General features: G+C 42.5%; 1 protein-coding gene across 2 annotated transcripts in view; it reads left to right on the top strand.

Annotated features, from left to right (window-relative positions):
- LOC138573535 (lysine-specific demethylase 4B-like) overlaps positions 1–14,745 on the top strand; it is a 2,173,569-nt gene extending 2,158,824 nt beyond the window's left edge. For both annotated transcript variants that reach the window (XM_069649346.1, XM_069649347.1), the window contains 3 exons: positions 8,180–8,299; positions 9,944–10,036; positions 11,280–14,745. In XM_069649346.1, coding sequence (XP_069505447.1) covers positions 8,180–8,299; positions 9,944–10,036; positions 11,280–11,471 — 405 coding nt within the window. In that variant the 3' untranslated portion in view covers positions 11,472–14,745. The remainder of the gene's footprint in view (positions 1–8,179; positions 8,300–9,943; positions 10,037–11,279) is intronic.
- The last annotated feature ends 667 nt before the right edge of the window (positions 14,746–15,412 follow it).

The following is a 15,412-nucleotide window of genomic DNA, read 5'->3' as shown; positions in this document are numbered from 1 at the left end:
CTACACCCCCTATAGTGGCCAGAGCTGAACTATGCACACCAGAAAGACCAGGTGGAACTATATACTTCTGGTCATACTCTGCACCAATACAATAAGTTCCCAAATCAAATTCTCACCCCCCCTCCCTACAAAACAGAAACAACAGACTCAGAGCAAGACTACCTCGTCTCTATGAGCCTAAGACTAACAGCAATATGAACTTAAACCCCCACCTTAACTACAACACCACTGCCCTTGCTCAGGAATCGACGTCCAGATTAGATCAGGAGGCCCTGCCTAAAACACTGAACAGTGCCTACCCCTCTTCCTTGAAATCCTGTACCAGAACTAATCAATCAAAACCGGGACCCACTAATCACCAAGTTCCAATAACATGACTACCATCACCGGAGCTCTCATCAATGCGCGATCTCTTGTAGCCCATGCCATTGAAATCGAGGACATATTACCTATGGATAATTTATACATTCTAGCAGTCACTGAATCTTGGCTCCACGACGCAACAGGTCCTGCCCTTATGCTAGCAATCCCAGATAACTATCAGATACTCAGAGTAGACAGACCCACTACCAGAGGAGGCAGCTTAGCTATTATAGCAAAAACGAACCTCACTGTAAGACTCACAACTCCATTACCACTCAAATCTTGCAAAATACTCACGGCCAAACTATCTATATCCAGTAGCAGCACCTTAACTATCCACTTGTTCTATAGACCTCCAGGACCAATTGGCACCTTTGAGGAGGATCTATCTAGCCTTCTCGCTAACAATACCAAACACTCCTCGCAGTTTCTAATACTGGGTGATTTCAATCTGGGCTTTAATGACCCGGAGGACAAACATGCCCTAACAGAAGCATCTATCCTTTCTGATCACAGACTCACCCAAAAAGTCCTTTCCCCCACTCATGTCAAAGGAAGGACCCTCGACAGTGTTGCCGACCTGAACTGCACCACCTCGATTACTAAAATAACTCTGCAAATATGGACATACCACCACCTTATCGGTTTCTCCTCATCTATAGAGAAGCAAACACCGAAAATCACAGTCATGGCACCCCCTGCCCCCCTTCGCACCAGAAGTAAAAAAAACATCACGCCAGACAAGCTATCACCTCACCTCCTCCCATCACTCAACTCCTTACCCAGCAACTCTGACCCCAACCTTCTAGTGGAGGTCTTTAACAACACTATGACCAAGGCTCTTGATATCATGGCGCCAGTCAAACTTCGCAAAAGTAAACAAAAGGCTCACCTTAATGCCTGGTTTACACCTCACCTCAAAGAATTAAGGCTCCAAAAAAGTAAACTACAAGCCCTACAGCGACACACCCATATGGATGAAAACAAAGGGCAACTAACTGACTTTGCCAATATGTACAAAAAAGAAATACTTTGCACCAAAAAAGACACCTTCAATGATCGAATCTCCAAAGCCAACTCCAAGGAGCTATTCACCATCATCCGGGAAATGGAAGCCCCCATTGCCCCCACAGACAATATACCAAAGGACAAACAATGGTGCACCAGCATTCAGAATGCCCTGACCAAATAAAATCACTCTAGATTAAAATAGCCAACAAAAAAGCCTCCCTGCCCCCCACTGAGACGCAACCGACCTCACCTACTGAAGATACCAGCAAACTCACACCTTTCAGATTCACTAAAATCTCCATCCTGGAAACTGAGAAAATAATATTATCTCTGAAGATAATGCAAATAATGAAATACGCAGCAAAAGACCTAGCGCCGTTCATATCTTAATTAATCAATGCCTCCTTCAAGATCAACACCATCCCAAGCAACCCCGAGGAGTCCTGGTTTCTACATGCACACATACCCTTTCATGCTTGCACGCACACACATTTAAACACAAAAACACCACTTTCTTACCTTTTCCAAATCCATTGTTGCTCTGACAAGGAACTCCTGCCGGCAGCTCTACCTCCCATGTTCCACACACGCAAGGAACCAGCTCCGGTTCTTGTCAAGCGCAGTGCAGGGGAGACAGAGCCTTCTTTCATGTCCTATGGGTGTGGGGTGAGAGAGTTCTTTTTGAAGTCAGTCTAACTTCAAAAAGAAATTAAAACCGTAACACAAATAATTTATTTTTGAAGTCAGAGTGACTTTAAAAATAAATGAATGTAAAGAGGGCTCTCATCTGAGAGCCCTCATTACTTTCGGTTTCTCTCTGCCTCTGCATACCCCAGGGTTCGCAGAGCCAGAGGTTGCACCGGAGTTGCCTGGAGTTGCAATGGTGACCCCTGGTGACCCCCAATTGATGTCCATGGGTGGGGCCCATGGGAGGAGGGTGGCCTAGGGCAGTAGGGTTTTCTAGTTCTTAGCCCAGTTGCATTTTGTGGTTTTCTAGACAGTGGTTGTGGATTGGCCTGGTGGGAGGCCAATGCTTAGGGCTGCAGTTGGGGGTTCGGGTATTGATAGCGGGTGGAGTAAGGGTTGTTTGGGTAGCTCAGCCATGTTTTACTGATGTTTTAGGGTCGGGAGAGCCATTTCTGGAGTTTGGTTGCCTCAGTAGCAGTGTCATGGTATCGTTGTGGCATGGTCCAAGGGACTGTTGGGCTAGTGGACGGAACTGGCAGTCTGTAGGTGTTGGTGGGGTTTCAGAGGGAATTTGTCCCAAGGTGTGGTCCTGGTGCCTGGGGTCAGCCAGCGATCTGATCATTCTGGTGTTCGCTTGGGGGGGCCCTGGGCCGGTATGGGCCGCAGGAGTCAGTCGGGTTGTTGGATTGGGCTCAGGGTCCTTTGCGAGCGATCGTGGGTGATGGGCCGGCGAGGGAGTCTGTGGAAGTCTTAGCTAGAAATGGGATGACCGGCCTCTTGGTGTTGCTCCTATTCGGCATGGGTAAGTGCCCTCTCGCCATGCAGGTAATAGCACAGTTCATTTTCTCTGGGTGGGGCAAGGAATGCCGATTCACCAAAATGCCAGGGGTAGCGGAAGTGATATCACTTAACCTTTGACCTGAATTGCATCAGATCCTCTTTAACCCTGATGACATTATTGAAAAATTACATAAACGTAAACATTTCAAAATACCAAATTGTTGAAGACACAAACCCTAGATTCGTCCATCCCCACAAACTATAGACCCATTACTATGGTCCCCTTCCTCCTTAAAATGATAGATAGAGTATCATACCTGCAAATTCAGAACCACCTTGAAACAAACCACCTACTAGGCGCCTGCCAATCCGGATTCAGGCCACAACAGGGCACGGAAACGGAACTAATTGATCTAAAGATACGACTTGATGAGCTTAAGAACAAAGGTAAAACAGCTATGCTACTCCTCCTCGACCTGTCGGCACCCTTCGACTTGGTGGATCACGCAGTCTTATGCAATCTTATGCAAAAACCTAGCATCGGCAGCCCATTTCTCGAGTGATGCTATAGCATGGGTCCAGTCCTTCCCAGCTAATAGAACAATGATTCTTTTCCCCCTCGGCATCAGCATACCCGATCCCAGACCACCTGCGGCGTTCGACAAGGATCGTGCGTCTCAGCGACCATGTATAACACCTTTACCACGCCCCTATTTCATAAATTGGACTGACTGGGTGTCACCTATACAAATTACGCAGATGACACCCAGATCCTCATTCCCCTTTCGGGCAAATTCGACAAGGATAGGGCCTTGGTAATCAAAATATACCTCCTCATTCAGGCTTGGATGGCATCACATGGCCTCTACCAGAATGATGATAAAACAGATCTTGATACTGGGCTCTGATGCTAACCTAAAAAAACTCAGTTCCAGCTACACTGCATTCAATATTGACGGTAACACAATCAAAGTAGTGACTGAGGTAAAAACGGTAGGTTTCTACCTCGACTCCACCCTAACCTTAAGGAAGCAGGTTATCTCAATGGCATCATCCACTGCCTACACCTGCAAACTCATCAGGGCGTGTAGACCATTCTTAACTAAAGCCAGCTGCATTACCCTCGCAAATGCATTAATAATGTCAAAATTGGACTACTGTAACGCCCTGTACCTAGGAGCCAACAAATACATCCTCGATAAAATACAAACGCTACAAAATAACGCAATGAGAGCAGCTCTGAATATACCAAACAGAGAGCACATCTCCAACATCAGAAGAGATCATCATTGGCTAAAGATAAGCAACAGGATCCTACTCAAAACTGTATCACGCAACTTCAAATGCCTCAATAAGGCTGCACCCCCTTACCTTACAAAGGGAATGGTTAGGAGAACTTCGACCCGCCCTCCCAGATCAGCCAACGCCTAATGTCGAGAAATCCCTATATTTAAGCTAACAAAATCTGGGGGAACTAGCTTTCCGGTAAAAGCTGCACAATACTGGAACGCACCACCCCTAGCCCTTAGAACAGATCAGCCATATCTTAGCTTCAGACGTGAGATGTTAAATTGGCTGCGATTGAATGACATTTGATCCATTGAACACTCTGCTATATAGACCTTGCACCTGCCTTATGCATGATTGTATTTTACCTACTTTACCTCCTACAGTACATACCTGCACTACCACTGTATTCTTTGTACATTTTCTATGTTGTAACCAAGCATTAAGTATCATTGTATCTGCTGCGCCCAGTTACCTAAGGGTTCGGTGTGCATTACCAAATCAATAAACAAATATCAAAATGATCCCAAGTACATAAGTATTTGAAATGTTCTGCCTGCTATACCAACATCCCTCCAGTCATTCCAGTTTCTTTTATGAGGTCCCAGTTGTTGAATGGAGGCATGACCACTCCTAAGCCAGGGATAGGCTCTTAGAAAAATATATGCAGGTACCACTAATTCCTGCAACTATCTCCTCATGTTAAACGTGGGTAACCAGTTGAATACTGGATGTGGACATAAGAGAATAAATCAGAACTGCTGCGGGATGACATCACAACATCAATTGGAGCGGCATAGGTCTGCCAGTTCAAACACAAACTGACCATACATTGTCAGATGTGTTTGTTGTGAACAGTAGTGCTTACTCTATGTATGGTCTCATTTGTCACTATATGATGTTCCAATAGGTTACCAGACATTTGGTCGAATGCATTTGATCGAATTACAATATGGTCGAATCAATTTGGTCGAAAAAATGGTCGAATTTTTGTTTGTTTTTTGGGGGGGGGTCACCCCCCAAACCCTGTTTTTGGTGTTAAAACAACTTTTTTTTACCTATTTTTACCTATACTAGAGCAAAAAAAAATATATACTTTTAAAAAAAAATTCGACCTTTTTTTTTCGACCAAATTGATTCGACCAATTTGTCATTCGATCAAATATATTCGACCATTTGACTGGACAGCGTTCCAATACATAGTGTTCCTTTGTACTATTGCAAGTGCATTGAAGCAATACATGTTTATCAAACTATAGCAAAGCAAAAAGTTTAAGAGGAGATGAACTTTACATTGGTACAATCGCTAGCATGAATGCCTCTTTTGCTGGATAGATGAGTGGTGTGACAGAATCCCCTGTCTGACCATGGAGAGATGGTGGGGTCGCCTAAGGGACTGAGTGCTGCCACAATCTGTGCAATGCTCAACTTAGTGGTGGTGGGGGGAGGATCCCTGGGAACCATTACCAAGCCACCAAAAGGAGGCAGGTGTTTGCCACTAGAGAACTCTTTTGGATATTATCAGTTTCATTCATTCAAACTATTGGTAGCAGTGTATTGATGCACATGATAACAGTAAAAGATCAGTACGTCTAATGGATCGAAAGGAAACCTTGAAACCCAACAGGTCATTGGGGAACAAAGCCCCTATACAGACTTTGAGAAATGTTAATCAATGCAGACCTTTTGGTTCCTTTAAAGGGTGGCAGATTTAGCAGCCATTAGTAGATAGTTTCCAACCACTGTGACCCTTGTCTATTGGGGGAAAGAATCCCTGAACTGAAACAAATCCCATTAGGGATAGGTTTCTAGACAAACAAACAGTGCATGCTGGGTGGAGCAAACAGAGGGAGCAAGGATTGGTTACCGCAGGCTTCCACACTGTAACAAGGGTGACTGACCAAAGATACATAGGAGAAAGGGAAGCAAGGGGGACAAAGACTGCTTTGTGCTTTTCGCTCAAGGGAGGATTCTCAAAATCAAACATGGCAGATGGCCTGTATGAAGGCTCGTTCTACATGAGTGAAGGGGCTGGTCTAGGGTCCCGCAGCAAAGAGCCTCCCAGATAGATAAAGCATCTGCTCCAACCATCGAGCCCAATTTTCCCACACCTGGACCCACTAGAGAAAGGTTCCCAGAGGCAGAGCTAAACACAAAAGGAGAAGGCACACAGTAGAGTATGGATGTTTGGAGACGGAACAAACAGATGTTTGGAGGCAGTTTGAGGAGAAGATTGGAGATAGAGAGGAGAGAGGTGTAGAGGAAAGGAGGAGGCTGAGAAGGGGATTCTGGGCAGAGATGAGAGTGAGGAGAGGAAGGAAAATTGGGTGCAGAAGAAAAGAGGAGTGTGAGAGGAAAGCAGAAGAGGGAAGGAAACATATCAAGAGGTGGGGAGACGAAGACAGTCGGTAGAGGCAGAATATACAGAGTTGGGAGCAGGGTAGATGAAAGCAGAGATGGGGAGTAGGGGTGGAAGAGAATGAACGCCAGGAGGCAAATAGTGGATTAGAGTGGGAGAAGGCAGAGAGGAACATTAAGGTCCAAGGAAGTTCAGTATTATGGAGAGCGGGAAAAACAAACTGAAAGGTGGAGCCTGAAATGGGTAGAGGAACAAGAACCTAGCAGAGCGTAGAAAGGGTGCACATGAAGCCAGTGGGCAGAGAGGAGGAGAGGGGAAAAGAGGAAGGCCCATATGTATGAGCATGGATCCATGAGGGGGGCTACCAGGCGAGAGAACAGATCTTACGAGAGGGAGTTGGTGAAAGGACTAGAACAAAGCCAGTCAGAGGTGGCCTCCTGTCTCCCTACGAGACTGGGAGTGTGGGAGACCTGCACTTACCAGGCTTTTTGGCACAGATCCATTGAGCAAGTACCACTGCGGTGGAGAGTCCTGGAGAGGTCTCCCCAGTAATCAAGCTGCATACAGACACCAACAAAAAAGCTGGAAGATCAAGAAATACTCTTATTGTCCAAATTCTATGGGTAGAGGCACAGACAACCTAACAAGTAGGGTGGTACGAGACACGCTCACCTAAAAGAAGCTTAAAGGAACTCAACGGTTCCCTATGTCTAATCCAATGTGTCAAGCTACAGTAAGAACCGAGACTCAGGCTTCATAGGGAACCAGGGGATTTATGTTTTGACTCAATTTGTCTAACCCCAGAGATACTAACGCATTATGTCATCCTGAGGCTTAGGTAAAAGGGGGAGATGGGGAGAGAATATTGGATAGCCCAAAACAAACTAGCTTGTACTTGCCTCACCAGAATTGGGTTTCAATCATCCCCTTAAGAGAAACAAAGAGTTAAGAGGGAGCTTGTCACAGTTTTTCTTGGAACATGTTCACTTTGTGATGCAAGCTAGTGTGGATGTTGTCAATGTATAAAGTGTACATACATTAAAATTGTATTTTGTCCAGAATAGGACAATTTACTATACTAAGCCCCAGGACATTAAGGACAAACAAATGAAGGTAAATTGCCTAAATGGGCTAAGACTTCTTACGTTAGGGTCATTATGCTTCACATTTTTGGGGGTGGAGGCTATTTGTGGGTTGGTTTGTACCATTTTACACATCCAAGCTCGAAATCCTGCCATGAAAATAATGTAAAAGTGCTCTGAGGTGAAGTCAAGTCCTCTTATTAGTCTTTGAATTCATGCAGAAAGATGATCACACAACATGCAAAACAAACGTTATGTAACATTGTACGTGTTCAAGCATCCAGAACAGCTAGAATAGTGGAGCAATCACTCATGTTGAATTAGTGGTTCCTAACCACCAATAAGAAGGTTCTATTTAATAGTTCAGACTTCAGAGCATTGGTGTACACTGAAGCAGTCATTTGGGTAGTGGTATTAACTGAGAAATTACTAGTGGTGTTCTAATGCGTTATCCAATGCTTGTGCAGTGTAACGTGACAGTGGATATAGGTGTACTGTGGGCTGATAAGAGCAGAGTTTAGCTCGCAGGACATTTACACTATTACTGGAGTCAGTACCTATTATGAGCATGCCTTGTGTTCTGACTGCCATGATGTTTCTCTGCATTTAGAGCCTGGACTGTATAAGGCATGGACCACCCTCAGAAGGTGAGCTTGTCGAGCTCCGATGGACAGATGGAAATCTTTACAAGGCCAAATTCGTTGCCTCCCGTGTCTTCCAGGTTTACCAGGTAATTCAGATATGAGTAATTTTCCTGTAGCCACCTAATACATTCCTAGATCTCTCCCATCTTTCCAGCCATTCATATAAGAGTGAAATCAAGAGTTCCGAACAGAAAAGTAACAAGAGTTGGTGGCGCTTGCGTGTTGTTTGCAACTGGAGTATTCAATAAGCCCTGCTTCCAGCACCAAAGACATATTTGTAGAAAAAAATACTTTTCCGAAAAATATTTTCTGCTACAATCATCTGGGTATTTCTGTTTTAGGGGCTTTGGCAAAACATTTTCAAGTTGAAGGATCAACTCTAGTTTTCACAACTCCCACAGTTGAGATTCCACCATACAGCAAAAGTTGTGAACTGTCGGGCATGTTTCTTACTGCAATGTGGAGGATTTAGCTATGCATAACATATCAAGACAGGAGTGTCCCCCGGATAACTGGTGCTGCAGACTGAGCGCATGAAGATACTATCAACAACCATTCCTGTCTTATCTGTGAACTCAAGATATTCTGCATTCAGAATTAAGGTGAAAGGAATCATCACTCCCTTATGTGAACTTGCTAATTGGGTTTGGAATAGTACCATTAAACTGTTTATTGATATCTACATTATTAGAATAGCCCCAACTATTCTTTATGGCTCATATTCAGACGTCTGGGGTTCTATGGTTCATAGATTTGCAGAAGGTTCGGAATGTTGGATCTGAAGAATATTGTTGGGAGTAGGACATGAAAGAAGAGATATTACAACTGTGAGATTAGTATTGGGTATTACCATAATTAGTGAGAGAATTATGTCTGGGAGAGTTAGGTTGCATAATTTAATGGTCTGGGCTGACAAGGGCACGCTCATTTTGAATACCTTCCTAACTTTGGCTAGATGATTGACAATGTAAAGACTCCTCTTTTATCAGATATCGATCTTACTCAGTCTCAGCTGAAAAGGGGCAAAGAAACTAACAGTTTTCAAGATTACAATGGCTAATCTATACACCAGTCATTTTCTTGTGGGATTCAACAATAAAGGAACGGCACAAAAGTATAACCCTACTTCACCAAGCCCGAAAAGAAAATGTTTCTCTCCTTTAGAAGTGGGCTTGGTAGACACGATGAAAATATTGAGCAAGTTTTGTTTGCACTTGAAGAGTTGAAAACAAAATACACTGTGCTAATTAAGCCCTTGTGTAGATCAGAAGTATTATCACCAGTGGATGTGGCAAGAGAATTGTACATACAGAATTTAAATACATTTTGCATAAAAGTGGTGATATTTAAGGTTTTTTTTTAAATCAGATTGATCAATTAACGAAAATAGATTTTAGCAATTGTTAGGTTGCTGCTGATCTGGTTTTTATAGTCCAGCATTTATAGCTTATTTGTTTTCTCTGTTAAGGTGTTTTTAAGATGCATAAGAATGTGTGTTGTCTGTGGAATATTGCAAGGCTGCTGCTGTTCTGAAATTCTGTGATTATAGGATGTAGTTGTCAAGCACTAACATATATTAATATCAAAATTGGGTTTTTGTTAGTGTTTTAAGATGCCTTTGAAGGTGTAATTTGTGGACTAGTAAATTGTTATTTTTGTATTAACCGGTCATACTTAAATAAATGTTTAGTCTGCATCGTTATGACTGAGGTAGTCTCGTCTTTGTGCAGGTGGAGTTTGAAGACAGCTCCCAGCTCATGGTTAAGCGGTGTGAAATCTTCACATTGAAGGAGCAACTCCCCAAAAGAGTCAAATCACGCTTGGTATGTATAAATATGAGATTCCACTCTGTGTAATGGTGCTTCATCTATTCATGTATGATGCTTCATGTATTGAGTGCTCATCCTCCTCTATCATAATAAGTAAGCCCATACATGAATAGAATACCTTCTCTTTAATCATTTCAAGAATGGAATAGATTGGGAAACGTCATTACAGCACCAGTCCTTTGGTTATATATTCACAACAGAAAGTGCTAATTGGGGTAGTTGAAAGTTACAGCTCTCCTGCTATATCGACGATTTTCGCTGGGGAATTACTTGAGGAGACCAAAACGTATATAAACCAAATCCAGCAGACAATTTCTAAGAGTACTAAATTTGGTCATAAAATCCGGATTGTGTCAAGTTGGATGGGAGATGTTGGCTTAGTTATGGTTAGGAAATATTGCTGGTAAATAAAGTCTAGTTTAAACAGAATGTAGCACACCGAATAGACCCGGATCTTGTGGGATTTGCTGGCATTGCACATGATCTGGAAGAAAGTTAAGATGCTTTGCAGATCATATGAAAGTCTGTCAAAGGAATCAAACACCATGACGAGTGAAGCAAATTAAGTGTCATTTTAACATGTAATAATTTAATGGAAGGTGGTGGGTAAGGTTCAATGCTGCTAAGACCAACACCGTAAGGCTCAGTATTATGGATAAATAGTATTACAGTAAATAGATACTAAAGGAGTGTCTCAACAATGTGACAAGGCTGCTGGGAGAGCAAGGGGAATGTTGGAATGCACTGAATGGTGTATGACCAGCATAGAAACAGTTTTTTTTTTATAAGGCGCCTAATACCATACCCGAGTTTGGTTTCTAAGCGCGGATCCGGGATTCAAACCTCTGCTGCTCTGCGTGGTCTTGCTCCCAAGACCAGTGTGTTGCCCCTGTGCTATAATTGATGACAAGCATTTATTTTGCCCTTTCCTTTCCTCTCCTCCACATGATTGCCTCTAACCTCCATGAACCAAATATTTGATCAGAGTTCAGAATTCCAAACTGTTTACAATATATAGAGAATTACATTTATGGTGAGTTGGGCCAAGTAGAAATATAGGGATTAACTCAGCAGTATTGCCCTACCAGAAGTTAGCTTAAGGAGGTTGGGGGGATTGTGCATGTTTTTTCAAGAAGGAAACCATTCACTGTTCCTTTAAATGTTTTTCCCTTTTATTGGCATTTCTGCAATGATTTAGTCCCTATACTAACGCTGTTCCTTTTAATTCCCCTAACAGTCGCTTAGCACTGGGGCACTTCAGGAAGCTTTCGTCTCAGCAGAAGATGTCAAGGCAGCAAAGCGTCCCCGAGTTGGGGCCTCCAAGAATCCTGAGGAGTCCGGACATAGCCCTGATCACTACTCTGTTGTGGATACTCTTCTGAAAAGCAAATATCAACAGCTGGGGGCACCTCAAAGTACCTTGCACTAAAAACAAAGGAAGGTGGGGTCTTCTCATCCTGGAACAGACTGGCCATATGGCAGTGCAATAACCCCTTAATCCTTTATGTCTGCATTCCTCTGGGATCTTTTGGAACAAGTGGTGTCGAGACACTGCTGACCATGTAGAACTAGGCTGACGCCTCTACTCTCAAGTACATGGAGGATCTGGGTTCTCTGCCCAAGGTACAGGCAAAATGTCAATGAAATCCAGACTATTTTGACTATGAAAACCCTGGGCACGTGGCAAATGTGCACAGGCAACGTGGGCGTGCTCTGCTAATGTGGGCGCAGAGGGGCATGCTCTACCTCTGCTGAACATTTTACGAAGATTCCAGTCTATTTGCTTTCTGTTTTGGGTGGGTAGGGCACTATAATAATTCAATAGCAAAGAAGATGTTTACCATTGGACCATTTACCAGCAACAATGAATGTGTGCTAGTCGTTCTGCAGTACTGGGGGAGGAGTCTGTTCAATCCCACGTGGTGAGGTGCCACATTCATTTTATTAGTGGTGAGGTGCAATTATCATGCTCCCAAGTTTGGAGACATGGCATATACTGGTAGCAAGCCGATTTCTTTGTTCACAGATAAAGACAGGTGACCGGATTGTTCACTGATCATTAAAGATGCAATATCATGAAGCAGTCGTAAAAGCTGTCTGCTAACGAAGGGGGTGGGTGATCCCAGTCAGCAGTTGTGAAGTGTAATCCTATTGACCAATTCCACTAGGGACCAAATCACTCATCAGTGCTAAGGTATGAATTCCTAATTTGTCATTGCAACAGGTGTGGCCTATAGCGGTCACAAATTAGGAGTCCTCTCTTTAACCAAATAGCAAGCTTTGCAGTTTGTGCTATTCACTGGCAATGTGGGAGACAATCCCTTCCTTACTCACCAGTGATGAGGAAGTGAATCTTTTAATTTAGCCGGAATGTAAGAGACTATCTCCTTGCAGCAGTCTTTTGAAGCCGCAAGTAGGCTCCTGGTTATCTTGAAATTAGGTAATGCCCTAGTTTACCATATAGTGTAGAGATTTGGAGATCTCACTGACCCGGTACCAAAGGCTCTGTTCATCTCATTCATGAGGTAGTTGAGCAACAGAATATCAGTTGGCTAATTTACCCGGTATTAAAAAGACATCATCCACTGGGCAATCACCTCTAACTGGAGAAAACATGCGTTAACCTCCCCATTCACCAAGTAGTAGTGATGCAGTCTCCCCTTTAATAAGGAATTGACACAGGGTTTCTATTCCTCCTCTAGTACTGGCTGAATACAGTGTTTGCTTGTGTATACACTCATGTTCTTAGAGCTGTCCTCCTTACTCAAAGAGGGGGTTCATCACTCCCTCCTCTCGCCTTTGAGCGCGGTGCTATTTCACTTAATACTTACTACTCCCTGGGATCCCTTGTCTGTATATATATACCCGTTTTGTGAAGTTATTTCTACAAATGAGCATTTAAAAAAAATGTTTTTTAGATCTATGAGAAAAAAAAGTTTGGCATGGCTTCTGTCTGCAAAGCAATTGGGCAAGCATGTAAATGGAGGAAAATCTTGGGATTTTATGTTAATTTATTTGTTTCTTTAGGAAGCCATTATTTGTAAATGAAAATTCAGAAATCCATCTTTCTGATGTGTGTTTATGAAAAGAGTATTATATTGTCCCGCAGTTTTCTTTCGACCATTGTTATTCCTTAGTCTGTCCTCCCACCAACTCGCAGCAGCATCTTCACTTACATTCTGGCTACAGCTTTGAACTCTCCCAAAGCAATACCATTTTACACCTCTACAGGCTCACAGTCACTTGATTGCTCATTGGACTCCATTCATTTCTGTATAAAATCCAATCATATACTCAAAACTCAAAATCATCTTCTGGCCCCATATTGCCATGTTGCATATCCACCTGTAATGTTCTCAGAAAATTATAATGGCACCCACAACCAACGTGTTTATGCAAATATAAAGCATTATGGTTTTATCAATGGCACACATTGAACTAAGAGCTAAAGTCCTCGTTTATCTTGCACCCATACGTGCACAAACTCTAATGCTACACCCTCACTAGAACATACCAACCATTATCATCTAATGGCATAATGGTGCACACACTTTAGCTATATCCGTTTTTTTTGGCCTACAAACCCAACAGCTGCCTGTGTCCACCCACATGCGCTTATTCTATAGCTTTGTCCTAATTTACAAAATAACAAAAATAATGCCACCAGCTGACTATTTGAGTTTTCCCACATTCCTCCCGATGAAATCGGTCATGTTCAATGTAGCAGTGCCAACATATGCAGCCATTGTGGCTCATGATTCAACAGCAAAGGCATCAGTTTGTCCTGTGTGCATGTGTCAGGTTGCTTGTGGGAGATTTTCAGGGAGCTTGTGAGTTCAGTGCCACCAATGAATAATAGAATGTGGTATTGCTGTCAGGTGTGTCATAAAAAAATCAGTAAGACATCCTAAATAATAAGAAGTCGTCCCAGAGCCAAGTGCAGAATGTGGCTGAGCATTGGTCCCATGTCTGCTAGCAATTTCAGCAAGTCTTGACTGCCAAAGGAATTCTTGTATCAAAAAGTCATGTTTTCTGATTTGTGGCGACCACCAGAAACCGCTTTTCTTGCTCTTCACTAAGACACGTAGTTGAGGCCAAGGTCCGCTTCATGGGTTAAAGGCCCTAGCTCTGAGCAGTAAGAGCTTTTAACTCAAGTTTTTAAGTGACAATTATTTGAGAATTGACTATTTGGTTGTATTTAAAAAGTAATATTTTTAAAAGATTCCCAAACAAAGCTGATTTAATGGATTGAAGTTCATTTTCTGAGGGGGTAGCGGGCTATTGTGAATGTTCAGGAGGTGGGCCTATGCATGTGTTCTTATGCTTTGTGGGATTGGAGTAGCTCTGATGGTGTAATCCTATTGTAGTTCTGTTTTTAAATGCTATTTATATTGTAATAAAAGGAGTGGTGTGCTCAGGCCTCTTAAGTTATCGGATTTTGAGGTCTGTGGGCAGCACATCCTCTGTTTGGCTGGCAATTTGCTTTCTTTCCCAGTTTTCCATGATTTGGCTGGTGAGAATTTTCACAGGAATAGATTATTAAGATCAGCTCTACCAAAATTAGATGAGTAATGTACATTTCTTTTTAAATTAGAAACATTTCTAAGTGTGTATAACGTATAAAGGTTTTTTTCAGGATGTGATGTATTTTTTGCATAATTTTTCTGCCTCTTGGTTCATAATGAATTAAATTATACAAATAAGCACTGTGAAACGTTTCCTCATTGAAAAAGTGTCCAAGTTTATACATATAAATCGTCTCGATAAGAAAAATCGGAACAACACATGCGCCCATTCCCCTGTAAGTTTGAACATTGTCAACTCTTTGTCAACCCCCTGTATCTATCGTGGGCCTTTTAGAATCTTTACCTGTGGCTTTGGTTACACTTTGCTTCTCTTAGAGGTAAAGGGCATCAATATGGCGTCTTAGACGAACAACAATTGTCTTGTGACCTACAGGTCTCAAACCACACTTGCAATGCCATCTGCTTTACCCCATTATTTTCCTTCTATTTTTAAGCATGGAATCGTTCCCTGATTGTGCTCTGTGAACTTCACTTTCCAACTTCGGTAATGAGGAGTTGAAGACCATTATTGAGCTAAATATTTCCTTTGAAGCTCATTTAAACCAGGAAGAACACAACCATAATGCTATGTATGGTGCTCCATCACACACTTTTCGTTATTATTCCTATATACAGGGATAACTCTGCGAATGAATGTAATCTTAAACTACCTTAAAGAGAAATAACTTTTTTTGTTTTAAACAAAGACCATCAGGAAGGACTGGTTTACTTGAAAAGAGATTTTCTCCAAAACCCAGAAATAAATGAAAGAAAAACAAACTGTGAATGGTTTCAGCCATTATCA

This window comes from Ambystoma mexicanum, chromosome 1p, assembly GCF_040938575.1.
Source record: "Ambystoma mexicanum isolate Mex_15411 chromosome 1p, UKY_AmexF1_1, whole genome shotgun sequence".
Classification (NCBI taxonomy): domain Eukaryota; kingdom Metazoa; phylum Chordata; class Amphibia; order Caudata; family Ambystomatidae; genus Ambystoma; species Ambystoma mexicanum.
The sequence above is the reverse complement of the archived record's forward strand: the minus strand, read 5'-3'. Positions and strand labels throughout refer to the sequence as shown.